This window comes from Nematostella vectensis, chromosome 7 (assembly GCF_932526225.1).
Source record: "Nematostella vectensis chromosome 7, jaNemVect1.1, whole genome shotgun sequence".
NCBI lineage: Eukaryota > Metazoa > Cnidaria > Anthozoa > Actiniaria > Edwardsiidae > Nematostella > Nematostella vectensis.
This window is the reverse complement of record NC_064040.1, coordinates 3144543-3166059: the sequence shown is the minus strand read 5'-3', so window position 1 is coordinate 3166059 and position 21517 is coordinate 3144543. Positions and strand designations below refer to the sequence as shown.

The window sequence follows — 21517 nt, the reverse complement described above, 5'->3', positions numbered from 1 at the left end:
AGTATAGGTTATGACATTAATCATAACAGTTTATATCTGAATCCATTATTTCGATTCGGCGTTTTAATATCATTATAGAATCGATGTTATTGTTTAAATAAATAAGGAAAAAAACATCATACCCAAGAAAACACACTTCTGTTTTAGGCACAAGTCAAAGAAAAGGAGGCGAGTTTCATTTTTATATGTTAATATTGTGCGGTTAATTTATACCAAATGACGCTATTTTTAAAATTATTTGAAGAGAGTATTTTCGGACGTAAGCGTGCGTCTAAAACATCAACGATTAAGCTTAAATAACCTTCGTTAAAATAATTATTTCGAAACATATTGGTGAGTTCCATAACTGATATTAAGTTTACTAAAAAAACATGCTTCTCCCATAAAAAAAACCCGTAGAATTTTGTTAACACATCCAAGTGCCTAGAATTACTTGCATTGTTGTGAAAAAAGAGAATATTTTAGAGGAATCATTCTTTGTTTCATATCCACTTAAATGAAACGATATTACTGGCTAAATTAATGAGTAAATGAATTTTATTTTTATCCACATTTGCAGTAGGTAACTGGATTGCAGTGATGGCCAGATTTACGGCACATGGAGTTGCAACTCCCTGGTTTAATAAATCATAAATTTACAGAAGGCTGATTAAATTGACTTTCACAGCGATCAACCACTAAAAATAACGCGTTTTCTTTATTAAAGCTGAGAACACAGTCTCTTGCACCAACTTTTAGTTCACTTCTTTTCTGCAATCCAAAGAATAACATTGTGATTTTTAAATAGCCTTTGTTGCGTATCATGAATTTGTTGTCTCCTTAGCAACATTGATGAATTATTAAGTCGCACCAGCCTTAAGACAAGGTTTTGATGGCTCATCACACAGCACTACGGGTTTTCTTCCTTTTTACAGTTTGTTTGGGTCTACTGTTGGTATAAGCCCGCTTGATGGCTAACCTCAAGGGAAGTCTTACGCGGGCATTTCTCCTTATTACGGTATGTACATAAATACTGTAAATACTGTTGATATAACCCAGATTACTCGATGGTAAGGAAACTCGTGTTAAATCTGTCATTTTTTCTTGGATTGCTCGAGCTCAAGCAACTGATAAGTCTTTTTCTGTTTGTCTACCTTTTTAAGTTTTGCTGGAACCATTTCATCGCATACAAAAAGAATTAACAAGCTTGTCCAGGATTTTTCTCTCCCCTCAGTGTTTGAGTTAGTGGGTTCTTCTGTATGTAATATTATGCATATATATCTTTGTATATTCAAGAGAAAAAGTATTGGTAATTATTTGTGAAAAGAAACTTAGACATGGAATTTCAAATTAGTTTAGCACTTCCGCTAATTGATAGAATTGAAAAAAGTAAAAAAAACCCAGCTATTCAAATTGTTTTTTTTTTCACGACCCCACTACGCGTAAATCATACAGTGTCTAAATCATCATTTTTGAAATAGCTCATGATCCTCCTGTCGATGAAAATTTGATGTTTAACTGATCATGTTTAAAAAAGGCTGAATGTTCGCATGCGTTGTGTATTTGGACATTCTTTCATTTCCGGAAACCTGTCAAATTAAGTCTAATTCAATCGCATTATATATATATGTTTTTTTTAGTAAACAATAATTAGCCCTTCCGCTAATTGATAGAACTTAGCGAAAAACAGTTACAAATTGTTATTTTCCAAAACCGAACTAGGCGTAAATCACACAGTGTTTGAATCCGCCTTTTAGAAATAGCATATGATTCTCTTGTCGTTGAAAATTAGATGTTTAACTGAAACTGATAGCTGTGTATTGAATAAAAGAACCTGTTCGGACTAGAAGAGTTCAATATTCGTTAATGTATGGCATGGGTCGGTTACTTGTTTGAACAATAAATAACTTCGAACGTTCGAGACATATTTTATAGACTGGCATTTCCTATAATTAAGAATTGAATTAAAAGTTTTTTTAAACAAAGAACACAGTCTTAAAAAGAGCGAATGTTCGTATGCGTTATGATGTGCAAATTGTTAGACTTTCATTTTAAGAAACCTGTCAAATTATGGATTAATTTAATCTCATTATATAATTTCTTTCTTTTTAGTCAACAAGGATTCTTTACGTCATGAGCGGTGAGTTCCCATTTTGTGTGTTGGCTCAAACTAATCAAATATAGTACCGATCGCGACGGACTTAATGACACATTGAAGCTTAGACAAATGGGGTTCTTTTTGGCTTTTTCAGTTTGATGCGAAACGCATTCACTGTCAAACCAGAATTTCTCACCGTTTACAGGTGCTGCTTTTTTCGATATGCATTTTAAACCAGCCTCCTCGCTTAACTGAACTGACTTTACTGACTACGTCAGTAAATCTTTTTGTAGCTTCGTTGATATCTGACACATCCTGGAGGCTTTCCTTGAACGCAGTGGCAATCTAATTAGTGTGGGTATTCTTTGTTCTACTCTCTCTCTCCATACCATTCTGCCGAACTGTGACGCTCGCTCGCTTTGGTTGCATGTGTTTTCTCCATGGCGCACACTCTTCAGTCTTAAACAGCCTCTGTCAGCCGCCATTTTGTCACCCTAGCAAAGTATCAAGTGGGAAAAGGAATCCATTCGAAAAAGAAGTTACCTCTTCCTCTAGCTCATCAAATAAAGAGTCACTGTTCGTATTCCTACGGGCTTATTGTACCAATATATTGGACTTTTTATCGAGTTTAACCATAGTGAGATATTGCTTTTTCTGGGTATGTTTAAATTCCCTCACTTACACGGTTGCTAACGAGAATACCAATTCCACCGTAATTTCTCCCATTTCTGCTGGCTTCTCTAGATATACGGTAGTATTTGAAATTGTAAGCGGCTACATTGGTTTCGTATCTGGCAGGGGCTTCAACAAGGCTGAAAATACCATGCCTATTCAGAATATTCTTGACCTTGTATAAATCAAGTTTGTTTCCTAGGATTTTGCTTTTGAAACCGTGAATGTTCCAGGATCCCACCCTCAACACATTAAACCGGCTCTGCTTATTTCCTGGCATTTACAAAAAATATGGGAGATGCTGCTGGAGTAGAAATATTCACATCTTAAATAAATTGATATGCACACAAAAGAAGAACAGTTCCCGAGAAGATTCTACACCCAAAACGCTTGAATAGACTTATTTACCGACGAATAAATAAAAAGATCTAGTATAATAGTGTGTAGAATTTGCTTTTCTGCTGGGAGATACCTTCTAGTTATTGTTATCAAACCAGTCCGTAAATAATCTAAGTGCCTCCCCTAGATGGGCTTTCGAACCTGGGGGCATGTTTACAAACGGATATGCGGATCTATATATCTAATCATTTTGAGCGTTATGCACGTACTGACAGCTACCGGCGTGGTGGCTGTTGATTTGAATCCACCCTCCCCTCCCCCAGATCATGACACGGCTCTAGGACACTTCTTAATCAAATATCTCACGCTTCCATAGCTCTCCCCTTCCTCCCCTCCCCCAGATCATGACACAGGGTCTAGGACACTTCTAATTCAAATATCTCACGCTTCCATAGCTCTCCCCTTCCTCCCCTCCCCCAGATCATGACACGGGCTCTAGGACACTTCTTAATCAAATATCTCACGATTCTATAGCTCTCCCTTTCCTCCACTCCCCCAGATCATGACACGGGCTCTAGGACACTTCTAATTCAAATATCTCACGCTTCCATAGCTCTCCCCCCGGATTTGTACATGGGATGTTATAAGGACACCATTCCACGTGACCTCGTCTACGGTATTCGAATCTCAGGACAAACACCGCTCAAATGTCTCGCAAAGTAAGTGAAGGCATTGCTAAGATCGAAACGCAGAACATCCTACTTCACACCACAGTCACACGCCAATAACAAAGTAAAATAACGTTGTACGTTGTTGTGAATTTTATCAGTTCTAGCACGTGCCTCACATGTGAACCATCATCATATATGTACTTCGATCGACCAATCTTGAGAAAAACAAAATTTAATCGTGTTCCATTAAAACATTCTGTGTATGTGCTCTATAACCCAAACTACTCTGTATCCATTTACCCAAACTACTCTGTATCCATTTACCCAAACTACTCTGTATCCGTTTACCCAAACTACTCTGTATCCGTTTACCCAAACTACTCTGTATCCATTTACCCAAACTAATCTGAATCCGTTTACCCAAACTACTCTGTATCCGTTTACCCAAACTACTCTGTATCCGTTTACCCAAACTACTCTGTATCCATTTACCCAAACTACTCTGTATTCGTTTACCCAAACTACTCTGTATCCGTTTACCCAAACTACTCGGTATCCGTTTACCCAAACTACTCTGTATCCGTTTACCCAAATTACTCTGTATCCGTTTACCCAAATTACTCTGTATCCGTTTACAAAAACTACTCTGTATCCATTTACCCAAACTACTCTGTATTCGTTTACCAAAACTACCCTGTATCCGTTTACACAAACTACTCTGTATCCGTTTACCCACACCACTCTGTATCCGTTCACCCACACCACTCTGTATCCGTTTACCCACACCACTCTGTGTCCGTTTACCCAAACCACTCTGTATCCGTTTACCCAAACCACTCTGTATCCGTTTACCCAAACTGTATCCATTTACCCAAACTACTTTGTATCCGTTTACCCAAACTACTCTGTATCCATTTACCCAAACTACTCTGTATCCGTTTACCCAAACTACTCTGTATCCGTTTACCCAAACTGTATCCATTTACCCAAACTACTCTGTATCCGTTTACCCAAACTACTCTGTATCCGTTTACCCAAACTACTCTGTATCCATTTACCCAAACTACTCTGTATTCGTTTACCCAAACTACTCTGTATCCGTTTACCCAAACTACTCGGTATCCGTTTACCCAAACTACTCTGTATCCGTTTACCCAAATTACTCTGTATCCGTTTACCCAAATTACTCTGTATCCGTTTACAAAAACTACTCTGTATCCATTTACCCAAACTACTCTGTATTCGTTTACCAAAACTACCCTGTATCCGTTTACACAAACTACTCTGTATCCGTTTACCCACACCACTCTGTATCCGTTCACCCACACCACTCTGTATCCGTTTACCCACACCACTCTGTGTCCGTTTACCCAAACCACTCTGTATCCGTTTACCCAAACCACTCTGTATCCGTTTACCCAAACTGTATCCATTTACCCAAACTACTTTGTATCCGTTTACCCAAACTACTCTGTATCCATTTACCCAAACTACTCTGTATCCGTTTACCCAAACTACTCTGTATCCGTTTACCCAAACTGTATCCATTTACCCAAACTACTTTGTATCCGTTTACCCAAACTGCTCTGTATCCATTTAACGAAACTACTCTGTATCCATTTACCCAAACTACTCTGTATCCATTTACCCAAACTACTCTGTATCCATTTACTCAAACTACTCTGTATCCATTTACCCAAACTACTCTGTATTCGTTTACCCAAACTACTCTGTATCCGTTTACCCAAACTACTCTGTATCCGTTTACCCAAACTACTCTGTATCCGTTTACCCAAACTACTCTGTATCCGTTTACCCAAACTACTCTGTATCCGTTTACCCAAACTACTCTGTATCCGTTTACCCACACCACTCTGTATCCGTTTATCCACACCACTCTGTGTCCGTTTATCCACACCACTCTGTGTCCGTTTACCCAAACGACTCTGTATTCGTTTACCCAAACGACTCTGTATTCGTTTACCCAAACCACTCTGTATCCGTTTACCCAAACCACTCTGTATCCGTTTACCCAAACTGTATCCATTTACCCAAACTACTTTGTATCCGCTTACCCAAACTACTCGGTATCCATTTACCCAAACTACTCTGTATCCGTTTACCCAAACTAATCTGTATCCGTTTACCCAAACTGTATCCATTTACCCAAACTACTTTGTATCCGTTTACCCAAACTACTCTGTATCCATTTACCCAAACTACTCTGTATCCGTTTACCCAAACTACTCTGTATCCGTTTACCCAAACTACTCTGTATCCGTTTACACAAACTACTCTGTATCCGTTTACCAAACTACTCTGTATCCGTTTACCCAAGCTACTTTGTGTCTGTTTCAGGTGTCTTCAGCTTGGATACATGTTCTTCGGTCTGCAGGACACCACCGAGTGTCGATGCGACAACGACTACGGAGGTGTATATGGGTTGGCAGACAGCAGTTGTAGCTACGGATGTCAGGGGAACAGCAACCTCAAGTGCGGTGGAAGTATGATCAACTCCGTCTACAGAGTAGGTACGTGCTATGCGAAATACAGAATGGGCGTAGCGAAATACAGAATGGGCGTAGCGAAATACAGAATAGTTGTAGCGAAATACAGAATGGGAGTAGCAAAATGCAGAATGGTTGTAGCGAAATACAGAATGGGCGTAGCGAAATACAGAATGGGCGTAGCGAAATACAGAATGGGCGTAGCGAAATACAGAATGGACGTAGCGAAATACAGAATGGGCGTAGCGAAATACAGAATGGGCGTAGCGAAATACAGAATGGTTGTAGCGAAACACAGAATGGGAGTAGCGAAATGCAGAATTGTTGTAGCGAAATACAGAATGGGAGTAGCGAAATGCAGAATGGTGGTAGCGAAATACAGAATGGGCGTAGCAAAATGCAGAATGGGCGTAGCGAAATGCAGAATGGGCGTAGCGAAATGCAGAATGGGCGTAGCAAAATGCAGAATGGGCGTAGCGAAATGCAGAATGGGCGTAGCGAAATGCAGAATGGGCGTTGCGAAATGTGCGTAGCAAAATGCAGAATGGACGTAGCGAAATGCAGAATGGGCGTAGCAAAATGCGAAATGGGCGTAGGGAAATGTAGAATGGGCGTAGCGAAATGCGCGTAGCAAAATATAGAATGGGCGTAGCGAAATACAGAATGGGCGTAGCGAAATGCTTCTTTGTCGTTTGAAATAGAAAATGCAAAAGTACATTCAAAATAACAAATTTGATGCGTCATTGGCGAAATAGCGTAGGCTATGGGGCGGCTGTTTGATGGAAGAGAAAAAACAGTGAATACTGTGAAGCCAAGTCTACGAACAGTGTACCCAAACAAGCAATAACATTTTCAACGTGTTCCTTATAGAAACCATGATTTCTCAATACCTGGGCTGTTACAAAGAGGGCACGCCACGTGACCTATGGGGCGACCAATCACTGCTCGATGGAACACTGTCTGCCTCGGAGGTGTGTGTTGAGAGATGCAAGAAAAAAGGATTCCACTTCGCAGGTGTTAAAAACTACGCCGTTTGCAGCTGTGGAGTTAGCTTTGGGCGGTACGGGAAAGCGAACCCGAAAGACTGCAACCCGAAGTGCAGTAGCGGAGAACATTGCAGCGCGATCGATGCTAACAGTATCTACAGAACAGGTGAGATATGCCAATACTATCCACAGAACAAGTGAGATATGCCAACACTATCTACAGAACAGGTGAGATATGCCAACACTATCCACAGAACAGGTGAGATATGCCAACACTATCTACAGTACAGGTGAAATATGCCAAGACTATCCACAGAACAGGTGAGATATGCCAACACTATCTACAGTACAGGTGAGATATGCCAACACTATCTACAGAACAGGTGAGATATGCCAACACTATCTACAGAGCAAGTGAGATATGCCAACACTATCTACAGAGCAAGTGAGATATGCCAACACTATCTACAGAACAAGTGAGATATGCCAACACTATCTACAGAACAAGTGATATATGCAAACACTATCTACAGAACAGGTGAGATATGCCAACACTATCTACAGAACAGGTGAAATATGCCGACACTATCTACAGAACAGGTGAGATATGCCAACACTATCTACAGAACAAGTGAGATATGCCAACACTATCTACAGAACAAGTGAGATATGCCAACACTATCTACAGAACAAGTGAGATATGCCAACACTATCTACAGAACAAGTGAGATATGCCAACACTCTACAGAACAAGTGAAATATGCCGACACTATCTACAGAACAGGTGAGATATGCCAACACTATCTACAGAACAAGTGAGATATGCCAACACTATCTACAGAACAAGTGAGATATGCCAACACTCTACAGAACAAGTGAGATATGCCAACACTCTACAGAACAAGTGAGATATGCCAACACTATCTACAGAACAGGTGAGATATGCCAGCACTCTACAGAACAGGTGAGATATGCCAACACTATCTACAGAACAGGTGAAATATGCCAGCACTCTACAGAACAGGTGAGATATGCCAACACTATCTACAGAACAGGTGAGATATGCCAACACTATCTACAGAACAAGTGAGATACGCCAACACTATCTACAGAACAGTTGAGATATGCCAACACTATCTACAGAACAGGTGAGATATGCCAAAACTATCTACAGAACAGGTGAGATATGCCAAAACTATCTACAGAACAGGTGAGCTATGCCAAAACTATCTACAGAACAGGTGAAATATGCCAACACTATGTACAGAACAGGTGAGATACGCCAACACTATCTACAGAACAGGTGAGATATGCCAACACTATCTACAGAACAGGTAAGATATGCCAACACTATCTACAGAACAGGAGAGATATGCCAACACTATCTACAGAACAGGTGAGATATGCCAACACTATCTACAGAACAGGTGAGATATGCCAACACTATCTACAGAACAAGTGAGATACGCCAACACTATCTACAGAACAGTTGAGATATGCCAACACTATCTACAGAACAGGTGAGATATGCCAAAACTATCTACAGAACAGTTGAGATATGCCAACACTATCTACAGAACAGGTGAGATATGCCAACACTATCTACAGAACAGGTGAGATATGCCGACACTATCTACAGAACAGGTGAGATATGCCAACACTATCTACAGAACAGGTGAGATATGCCGACACTATCCACAGAACAGGTGAGATATGCCGACACTATCTACAGAACAGGTGAGATATGCCAACACTATCTACAGAACAGGTAATATATGCCAACACTATCTACAGAACAGGTGAGATATGCCAACACTATCTACAGAGCAAGTGAGATATGCCAACACTATCTACAGAACAAGTGAGATATGCCAACACTCTACAGAACAGGTGAGATATGCCAACACTATCTACATAGCAAGTGAGATATGCCAACACTATCTACAGAACAAGTGAGATATGCCAACACTATCTACAGAACAGGTGAGATATGCCAACACTCTACAGAACAAGTGAGATATGCCAACACTATCTACAGAACAGGTGAGATATGCCAGCACTCTACAGAACAGGTGAGATATGCCAACACTATCTACAGAACAGGTGAAATATGCCAGCACTCTACAGAACAGGTGAGATATGCCAACACTATCTACAGAACAGGTGAGATATGCCAACACTATCTACAGAACAAGTGAGATACGCCAACACTATCTACAGAACAGTTGAGATATGCCAACCCTATCTACAGAACAGGTGAGATATGCCAAAACTATCTACAGAACAGGTGAGATATGCCAAAACTATCGTCAGAACAGGTGAGCTATGCCAAAACTATCTACAGAACAGGTGAAATATGCCAACACTATGTACAGAACAGGTGAGATACGCCAACACTATCTACAGAACAGGTGAGATATGCCAACACTATCTACAGAACAGGTAAGATATGCCAACACTATCTACAGAACAGGAGAGATATGCCAACACTATCTACAGAACAGGTGAGATATGCCAACACTATCTACAGAACAGGTGAGATATGCCAACACTATCTACAGAACAAGTGAGATATGCCAACACTATCTACAGAACAGGTGAGATATGCCAACACTATCTACAGAACAGGTGAGATATGCCGACACTATCTACAGAACAGGTGAGATATGCCGACACTATCTACAGAACAGGTGAGATATGCCGACACTATCTACAGAACCGGTGAGATATGCCAACACTATCTACAGAACAGGTGAGATATGCCAACACTATCTACAGAACAGGTGAGATATGCCGACACTATCTACAGAACAGGTGAGATATGCCAACACTATCTACAGAACAGGTGAGATATACCAACACTATCTACAGAACAGGTGAGATATGCCGACACTATCTACAGAACAGGTGAGATATGCCAACACTATCTACAGAACAGGTGAGATATGCCAACACTATCTACAGAACAGGTGAGATATGCCGACACTATCTACAGAACAGGTGAGCTATGCCAACACTATCTACAGAACAGGTGAGATATGCCAACACTATCTACAGAACAGGTGAGATATGCCAACACTATCTACAGAACAGGTGAGATATGCCGACACTATCTACAGAACAGGTGAGATATGCCGACACTATCTACAGAACAGGTGAGATACGCCAACACTATCTACAGAACAGGTAATATATGCCAACACTATCTACAGAACAGGTGAGATATGCCAACACTATCCACAGTACAGGTGAGATATGCCAACACTATCTACAGAACAAGTGAGATATGCCAAGACTATCTACAGAACAGGTGAAATATGCCAAGACTATCTACAGAACAGGTGAGATCCGCCAACAATATCTACAGAACAAGTGAGATACGCCAACACTATCTACAGAACAGGTAAGAAATGCCAAGACTACAGGACAGGTGAGATATGCCAACACTATCTAAAGTAAAGGTGAGATATGCCAAGACTATCTACAGTACAGGTGAGATATGCCAACACTATCCACAGAACAGGTGAGATATGCCAACACTATCTACAGAACAGGTGAGATATGCCAACACTCTACAGAACAGGTGAGATATGCCAACACTATCTACAGAACAGGTGAGATATGCCAACACTATCTACAGAACAGGTGAGATATGCCGACACTATCTACAGAACAAGTGAGATTTGCCAACACTATTTAAAGAACAGGTGAGATATGCCAACACTATCTACAGAACAGGTGAGATATGCCAACACTATCTACAGAACAGGTGAGATATGCCAACACTATCTACAGAACAGGTGAGATATGCCAACACTCTACAGAGCAAGTGAGATACGCCAACACTATCTACAGAACAGTTGAGATATGCCAACACTATCTACAGAACAGGTGAGATATGCCAAAACTATCTACAGAACAGGTGAGATATGCCAACACTATCTACAAAACAGGTGAGCTATGCCAAAACTATCTACAGAACAGGTGAAATATGCCAACACTATCTACAGAACAGGTGAGATACGCCAACACTATCTACAGAACAGGTGAGATATGCCAACACTATCTACAGAACAGGTAAGATATGCCAACACTATCTACAGAACAGGAGAGATATGCCAACACTATCTATAGAACAGGTGAGATATGCCAACACTATCTACAGAACAGGTGAGATATGCCAACACTATCTACAGAACAAGTGAGATATGCCAACACTATCTACAGAACAGGTGAGATATGCCAACACTATCTACAGAACAGGTGAGATATGCCGACACTATCTACAGAACAGGTGAGATATGCCGACACTATCTACAGAACAGGTGAGATATGCCGACAATATCTACAGAACCGGTGAGATATGCCAACACTATCTACAGAACAGGTGAGATATGCCAACACTATCTACAGAACAGGTGAGATATGCCGACACTATCTACAGAACAGGTGAGATATGCCAACACTATCTACAGAACAGGTGAGATATGCCGACACTATCTACAGAACAGGTGAGATATGCCAACACTATCTACAGAACAGGTGAGATATGCCAACACTATCTACAGAACAGGTGAGATATGCCGACACTATCTACAGAACAGGTGAGCTATGCCAACACTATCTACAGAACAGGTGAGATATGCCAACACTATCTACAGAACAGGTGAGATATGCCAACACTATCTACAGAACAGGTGAGATATGCCGACACTATCTACAGAACAGGTGAGATATGCCGACACTATCTACAGAACAGGTGAGATATGCCGACACTATCTACAGAACAGGTGAGATATGCCAACACTATCCACAGTACAGGTGAGATATGCCAACACTATCTACAGAACAAGTGAGATATGCCAACACTATCTACAGAACAAGTGAGATATGCCAACACTATCTACAGAACAAGTGAGATATGCCAACACTCTACAGAACAAGTGAGATATGCCAACACTCTACAGAACAAGTGAGATATGCCAACACTATCTACAGAACAGGTGAGATATGCCAGCACTCTACAGAACAGGTGAGATATGCCAACACTATCTACAGAACAGGTGAAATATGCCAGCACTCTACAGAACAGGTGAGATATGCCAACACTATCTACAGAACAGGTGAGATATGCCAACACTATCTACAGAACAAGTGAGATACGCCAACACTATCTACAGAACAGTTGAGATATGCCAACACTATCTACAGAACAGGTGAGATATGCCAAAACTATCTACAGAACAGGTGAGATATGCCAAAACTATCTACAGAACAGGTGAGCTATGCCAAAACTATCTACAGAACAGGTGAAATATGCCAACACTATGTACAGAACAGGTGAGATACGCCAACACTATCTACAGAACAGGTGAGATATGCCAACACTATCTACAGAACAGGTAAGATATGCCAACACTATCTACAGAACAGGAGAGATATGCCAACACTATCTACAGAACAGGTGAGATATGCCAACACTATCTACAGAACAGGTGAGATATGCCAACACTATCTACAGAACAAGTGAGATACGCCAACACTATCTACAGAACAGTTGAGATATGCCAACACTATCTACAGAACAGGTGAGATATGCCAAAACTATCTACAGAACAGTTGAGATATGCCAACACTATCTACAGAACAGGTGAGATATGCCAACACTATCTACAGAACAGGTGAGATATGCCGACACTATCTACAGAACAGGTGAGATATGCCGACACTATCTACAGAACAGGTGAGATATGCCAACACTATCTACAGAACAGGTGAGATATGCCGACACTATCTACAGAACAGGTGAGATATGCCGACACTATCTACAGAACAGGTGAGATATGCCGACACTATCTACAGAACCGGTGAGATATGCCAACACTATCTACAGAACAGGTGAGATATGCCAACACTATCTACAGAACAGGTGAGATATGCCGACACTATCTACAGAACAGGTGAGATATGCCAACACTATCTACAGAACAGGTGAGATATGCCGACACTATCTACAGAACAGGTGAGATATGCCAACACTATCTACAGAACAGGTGAGATATGCCAACACTATCTACAGAACAGGTGAGATATGCCGACACTATCTACAGAACAGGTGAGCTATGCCAACACTATCTACAGAACAGGTGAGATATGCCAACACTATCTACAGAACAGGTGAGATATGCCAACACTATCTACAGAACAGGTGAGATATGCCGACACTATCTACAGAACAGGTGAGATATGCCGACACTATCTACAGAACAGGTGAGATATGCCGACACTATCTACAGAACAGGTGAGATATGCCAACACTATCCACAGTACAGGTGAGATATGCCAACACTATCTACAGAACAAGTGAGATATGCCAACACTATCTACAGAACAAGTGAGATATGCCAACACTATCTACAGAACAAGTGAGATATGCCAACACTCTACAGAACAAGTGAGATATGCCAACACTCTACAGAACAAGTGAGATATGCCAACACTATCTACAGAACAGGTGAGATATGCCAGCACTCTACAGAACAGGTGAGATATGCCAACACTATCTACAGAACAGGTGAAATATGCCAGCACTCTACAGAACAGGTGAGATATGCCAACACTATCTACAGAACAGGTGAGATATGCCAACACTATCTACAGAACAAGTGAGATACGCCAACACTATCTACAGAACAGTTGAGATATGCCAACACTATCTACAGAACAGGTGAGATATGCCAAAACTATCTACAGAACAGGTGAGATATGCCAAAACTATCTACAGAACAGGTGAGCTATGCCAAAACTATCTACAGAACAGGTGAAATATGCCAACACTATGTACAGAACAGGTGAGATACGCCAACACTATCTACAGAACAGGTGAGATATGCCAACACTATCTACAGAACAGGTAAGATATGCCAACACTATCTACAGAACAGGAGAGATATGCCAACACTATCTACAGAACAGGTGAGATATGCCAACACTATCTACAGAACAGGTGAGATATGCCAACACTATCTACAGAACAAGTGAGATACGCCAACACTATCTACAGAACAGTTGAGATATGCCAACACTATCTACAGAACAGGTGAGATATGCCAAAACTATCTACAGAACAGTTGAGATATGCCAACACTATCTACAGAACAGGTGAGATATGCCAACACTATCTACAGAACAGGTGAGATATGCCGACACTATCTACAGAACAGGTGAGATATGCCAACACTATCTACAGAACAGGTGAGATATGCCGACACTATCCACAGAACAGGTGAGATATGCCGACACTATCTACAGAACAGGTGAGATATGCCAACACTATCTACAGAACAGGTAATATATGCCAACACTATCTACAGAACAGGTGAGATATGCCAACACTATCTACAGAGCAAGTGAGATATGCCAACACTATCTACAGAACAAGTGAGATATGCCAACACTCTACAGAACAGGTGAGATATGCCAACACTATCTACATAGCAAGTGAGATATGCCAACACTATCTACAGAACAAGTGAGATATGCCAACACTGTCTACAGAACAGGTGAGATATGCCAACACTCTACAGAACAAGTGAGATATGCCAACACTATCTACAGAACAGGTGAGATATGCCAGCACTCTACAGAACAGGTGAGATATGCCAACTCTATCTACAGAACAGGTGAAATATGCCAGCACTCTACAGAACAGGTGAGATATGCCAACACTATCTACAGAACAGGTGAGATATGCCAACACTATCTACAGAACAAGTGAGATACGCCAACACTATCTACAAAACAGTTGAGATATGCCAACCCTATCTACAGAACAGGTGAGATATGCCAAAACTATCTACAGAACAGGTGAGATATGCCAAAACTATCTACAGAACAGGTGAGCTATGCCAAAACTATCTACAGAACAGGTGAAATATGCCAACACTATGTACAGAACAGGTGAGATACGCCAACACTATCTACAGAACAGGTGAGATATGCCAACACTATCTACAGAACAGGTAAGATATGCCAACACTATCTACAGAACAGGAGAGATATGCCAACACTATCTACAGAACAGGTGAGATATGCCAACACTATCTACAGAACAGGTGAGATATGCCAACACTATCTACAGAACAAGTGAGATATGCCAACACTATCTACAGAACAGGTGAGATATGCCAACACTATCTACAGAACAGGTGAGATATGCCGACACTATCTACAGAACAGGTGAGATATGCCGACACTATCTACAGAACAGGTGAGATATGCCGACACTATCTACAGAACCGGTGAGATATGCCAACACTATCTACAGAACAGGTGAGATATGCCAACACTATCTACAGAACAGGTGAGATATGCCGACACTATCTACAGAACAGGTGAGATATGCCAACACTATCTACAGAACAGGTGAGATATACCAACACTATCTACAGAACAGGTGAGATATGCCGACACTATCTACAGAACAGGTGAGATATGCCAACACTATCTACAGAACAGGTGAGATATGCCAACACTATCTACAGAACAGGTGAGATATGCCGACACTATCTACAGAACAGGTGAGCTATGCCAACACTATCTACAGAACAGGTGAGATATGCCAACACTATCTACAGAACAGGTGAGATATGCCAACACTATCTACAGAACAGGTGAGATATGCCGACACTATCTACAGAACAGGTGAGATATGCCGACACTATCTACAGAACAGGTGAGATACGCCAACACTATCTACAGAACAGGTAATATATGCCAACACTATCTACAGAACAGGTGAGATATGCCAACACTATCCACAGTACAGGTGAGATATGCCAACACTATCTACAGAACAAGTGAGATATGCCAAGACTATCTACAGAACAGGTGAAATATGCCAAGACTATCTACAGAACAGGTGAGATCCGCCAACAATATCTACAGAACAAGTGAGATACGCCAACACTATCTACAGAACAGGTAAGAAATGCCAAGACTACAGGACAGGTGAGATATGCCAACACTATCTACAGTACAGGTGAGATATGCCAAGACTATCTACAGTACAGGTGAGATATGCCAACACTATCCACAGAACAGGTGAGATATGCCAACACTATCTACAGAACAGGTGAGATATGCCAACACTCTACAGAACAGGTGAGATATGCCAACACTATCTACAGAACAGGTGAGATATGCCAACACTATCTACAGAACAGGTGAGATATGCCGACACTATCTACAGAACAAGTGAGATTTGCCAACACTATTTAAAGAACAGGTGAGATATGCCAACACTATCTACAGAACAGGTGAGATATGCCAACACTATCTACAGAACAGGTGAGATATGCCAACACTATCTACAGAACAGGTGAGATATGCCAACACTCTACAGAACAAGTGAGATACGCCAACACTATCTACAGAACAGTTGAGATATGCCAACACTATCTACAGAACAGGTGAGATATGCCAAAACTATCTACAGAACAGGTGAGATATGCCAACACTATCTACAAAACAGGTGAGCTATGCCAAAACTATCTACAGAACAGGTGAAATATGCCAACACTATCTACAGAACAGGTGAGATACGCCAACACTATCTACAGAACAGGTGAGATATGACAACACTATCTACAGAACAGGTAAGATATGCCAACACTATCTACAGAACAGGAGAGATATGCCAACACTATCTATAGAACAGGTGAGATATGCCAACACTATCTACAGAACAGGTGAGATATGCCAACACTATCTACAGAACAAGTGAGATATGCCAACACTATCTACAGAACAGGTGAGATATGCCAACACTATCTACAGAACAGGTGAGATATGCCGACACTATCTACAGAACAGGTGAGATATGCCGACACTATCTACAGAACAGGTGAGATATGCCGACACTATCTACAGAACCGGTGAGATATGCCAACACTATCTACAGAACAGGTGAGATATGCCAACACTATCTACAGAACAGGTGAGATATGCCGACACTATCTACAGAACAGGTGAGATATGCCAACACTATCTACAGAACAGGTGAGATATGCCGACACTATCTACAGAACAGGTGAGATATGCCAACACTATCTACAGAACAGGTGAGATATGCCAACACTATCTACAGAACAGGTGAGATATGCCGACACTATCTACAGAACAGGTGAGCTATGCCAACACTATCTACAGAACAGGTGAGATATGCCAACACTATCTACAGAACAGGTGAGATATGCCAACACTATCTACAGAACAGGTGAGATATGCCGACACTATCTACAGAACAGGTGAGATATGCCGACACTATCTACAGAACAGGTGAGATATGCCGACACTATCTACAGAACAGGTGAGATATGCCAACACTATCCACAGTACAGGTGAGATATGCCAACACTATCTACAGAACAAGTGAGATATGCCAAGACTATCTACAGAACAGGTGAAATATGCCAAGACTATCTACAGAACAGGTGAGATCCGCCAACAATATCTACAGAACAAGTGAGATACGCCAACACTATCTACAGAACAGGTAAGAAATGCCAAGACTACAGGACAGGTGAGATATGCCAACACTATCTACAGTACAGGTGAGATATGCCAAGACTATCTACAGTACAGGTGAGATATGCCAACACTATCCACAGAACAGGTGAGATATGCCAACACTATCTACAGAACAGGTGAGATATGCCAACACTCTACAGAACAGGTGAGATATGCCAACACTATCTACAGAACAGGTGAGATATGCCAACACTATCTACAGAACAGGTGAGATATGCCGACACTATCTACAGAACAAGTGAGATATGCCAACACTATCTAAAGAACAAGTGAGATATGCCAACACTATCTACAGAACAGGTGAGATATGCCAACACTATCTACAGAACAGGTGAGATATGCCAGCACTATCTACAGAACAGGTGAGCTATGCCAACACTATCTACAGAACAGGTGAGATATGCCAACACTATCTACAGAACAGGTGAGATATGCCAACACTATCTACAGAACAGGTGAGATATGCCGACACTATCTACAGAACAGGTGAGATATGCCGACACTATCTACAGAACAGGTGAGATATGCCGACACTATCTACAGAACAGGTGAGATATGCCGACATTATCTACAGAACAGGTGAGATATGCCGACACTATCCACAGAACAGGTGAGATATGCCAACACTATCTACAGAACAGGTGAGATATGCCAACATGATCTACAGAACAGGTGAGCTATGCCAACACTATGTACAGAACAGGTGAGATATGCCAAGAAAGACTTTAGAACAAGTCAGTATTATGTGGATTATGATGTTAAAAAGTGTCCTAGGTTTTATTTTAAGAAAGACTTTCTATCCCTATAGCTGAGGCCAACCTTTACATCGGCTGCTACATTGATAATTCGGACCGTGACTTGTCAACTTTTGTTGGTCATTTCAAGGACAACACACCAATCACATGCTGTGCCAGGTAGGAGGCTTTAAACCAGGTGTATACTACACTACAGTCACTAGAGAGTGATGAGCATATACTGACCACCACCCAAATGTTCCATTTGTCAAACACTAAGTACTACTGATTGGGCAGGCAATAACAAAATCAATTTTCTAAAATCCCTAAGGTGCCGAGTCAGAGGATATAGGTACTGTGGTGTTCAAGATGGTAACAACTGCTTTTGTGGGAATGGTTATGGAAAACACGGAGAAGGAGCTAATTGCATCCTGTCTTGTACGGGAGATTCATCTATTAAGTGTGGAGGTGTCTGGAGGAACTCCATCTACGCTGTAGGTAAGCCAGCTAAAATATATCCACGTAGGGAAAAAATGAGACTAGAGCTATAATGTAACCAGTGCCTACCAAACACTGAACACATGAGACTAGGGCTAAAATATAACCAGTGCCTACCAAACACTGAACACATGAGACTAGGGCTAAAATATAACCAGTGCCTACCAAACACTGAACACATGAGACTAGGGCTAAAATATAACCAGTACCTACCAAACACTGAACACATGAGACTAGGGCTAAAATATAACCAGTGCCTACCAAACACTGAACACATGAGACTAGGGCTAAAATATAACCAGTGCCTACCAAACACTGAACACATGAGACTAGGGCTAAAATATAACCAGTGCCTACCAAACACTGAACACATGAGACTAGGGCTAAAATATAACCAGTGCCTACCAAACACTGAACACATGAGACTAGGGCTAAAATATAACCAGTGCCTACCAAACACTGAACACATGAGACTAGGGCTAAAATATAACCAGTGCCTACCAAACACTGAACACATGAGACTAGGGCTAAAATATAACCAGTGACTACAAAACACTGAACACATGAGACTAGGGCTAAAATATAACCAGTGCCTACCAAACACTGAACACATGAGACTAGGGCTAAAATATAACCAGTGCCTACCAAACACTGAACACATGAGACTAGGGCTAAAATATAACCAGTGACTGCAAAAGACAGAACTCATTTGATTACGGCTAAAATGAACAGGGACTAGCAAGTACCTAACAGGGCTAGGGCTAAAATATAACCAGTGACTGCAAAAGACAGAACTCATTTGATTACGGCTAAAATGAACAGGGACTAGGAAGTACTTAACAGGGCTAGGGCTAGGACCAAGAAAGTTACAATCCTAATCAAATCATCTAGACAATAGCCCACTGTCGTTGATATTATAACCAACAGAAGCTGCGACCGAACCACCACCTCAACCAGGACATGAGTACGTTTACACTAGCCTACAAGGCATTGCGCCCCTCACCAGAGACCACGTGATCTACACCGAGAAGTCTGTCCGTGACGTGTACACCTGCTCCCACTACTGCGAACTCGTGCCTGCCTGTCAATCAATTAATTACGACCCCGTTACCATGGTGTGCGAAATGAACAACGTGACGTCATCTGTGGTCGGTCCAACAGCGAGGGGAGATTCCAGTTACTGGGCGCCTGTTAAATACTTTGTAATGGAATCACCGTGAAGATTCGATTTTATTTTGCTCATGGGGAGTGAATATTTGAAAAACGCTCTTTTTTAAGGAGGCCTTTTATTAATTTCACAGAAAGAAACTAAACTGTGTAAGTAGTTTTTCAAATGGCGAGTATCAAGATGTCCGAATTTTTACAGCTCTTATTTGCAACAATCTTCTTGATTGGAATGATGTATGTACGGGACCCTGAAGATCCCAAATAGCCCCATACTTGGATCGCGGGACCCGAAACGATCACCATTACTAAATCAAAGTCAATCCATCTACATTCCCTTTGTCCATTACTCAATTTTAAAGGGTTTATTTCGGTCGATTCGGGGCCCGGGATCAGTTGGGGAGGGGAAATCTTATAGATCGTTTCCTAGGATAATTTCGGTTATAGACTGCTTGTAGGTGGCCTTACACCGTTGTCGACAGATAATGTTTAACTATTTCAGGGCTTAGTAGAATTTAGCGCGAAAATTTTTTTGTGTAATGTGAAATATCGTTAACACATTGACCCCTCGACCGGCCTGTACCGGCTTTGAGAAGTACCCACAACCCAAAAAATTCATAAGTGCAAAATAAACACAACAAGATGAAGATACTCAGGCATCATTCTAAGGGATAAATAGTCTTGAAGATATGCATCCAACCAAGGTGATAGCAACTACTCTTAAGCCAAATAATAGCACAGGTTCTTTGACAAATTTCAAATCGAACAAGGAAAGAAAAGCAGAATCACCCCTCTCAATAAAACGCTCAAAATACAACACAAGGAAGAGAGATCAGCAAACACAGCTCCAGGTTTCAGGTTTATTTCTATGGCCTCAAAGCACAATGTCCACTCCTTGAAGGCTTGTAATACCACTTGGATGCCATTACGGATTGCAAAGCATTCTGGGAGATCCAGGGAAAAATTCACGAGGGGAGGGCCAGTCAACACTCCTCTCCCCCAAGTCATATGGCTTTTCATAAGGGAGCGGTCATTAATTACTGGGGGGTAAGGCGTCATTAAAGGGGGGGTCACATTTTTGGGCGTCGAATTTTAGTCGGGTCTTATAATACTGAAAGTCATTGTTGAAATGAAAATTTTATTCAGTTCACAAGGTTTCCTACTATTGTATATCTAGTTCCATATTGTTCAGGTAACAATCTGGTCTTTATATAAATATTGAGAAACCCTCTCATGGTTGAAAGACAAAGCTGCCCGTTCAAATCAGTTGAAAGAAATG

At 41.2% G+C, this 21517-nt stretch overlaps 2 protein-coding genes across 3 annotated transcripts in view; one reads left to right on the top strand and one right to left on the bottom strand.

Annotated features, from left to right (window-relative positions):
- LOC5514877 (kinetochore-associated protein 1) overlaps nucleotides 1-21517 on the bottom strand; it is a 94412-nt gene that overhangs the window by 36821 nt on the left and 36074 nt on the right. The gene's annotated exons all lie outside the window — the stretch shown is intronic.
- LOC116619631 (WSC domain-containing protein ARB_07867) lies at nucleotides 830-20885 on the top strand. The gene is made up of 8 exons (XM_032384581.2): nucleotides 830-997; nucleotides 2092-2119; nucleotides 3702-3807; nucleotides 6118-6290; nucleotides 7137-7418; nucleotides 18651-18756; nucleotides 18908-19074; nucleotides 20002-20885. Exons 1-8 carry the CDS (start codon nucleotides 950-952, stop codon nucleotides 20292-20294), a joined length of 1203 nt encoding a protein of 400 aa, XP_032240472.1. The 5' UTR covers nucleotides 830-949; the 3' UTR covers nucleotides 20295-20885.

Coding starts and splice junctions, on each gene's coding strand:
- LOC116619631 (XM_032384581.2), top strand. CDS start 950: ATGGCTAACCTCAAGGGAAGTCTTACGCGGGCATTTCTCCTTATTACG. Junction 18,757..18,907: donor CCAATCACATGCTGTGCCAG/GTAGGAGGCTTT, acceptor AAAATCCCTAAG/GTGCCGAGTCAGAGGATATA. Junction 19,075..20,001: donor GAACTCCATCTACGCTGTAG/GTAAGCCAGCTA, acceptor TATAACCAACAG/AAGCTGCGACCGAACCACCA.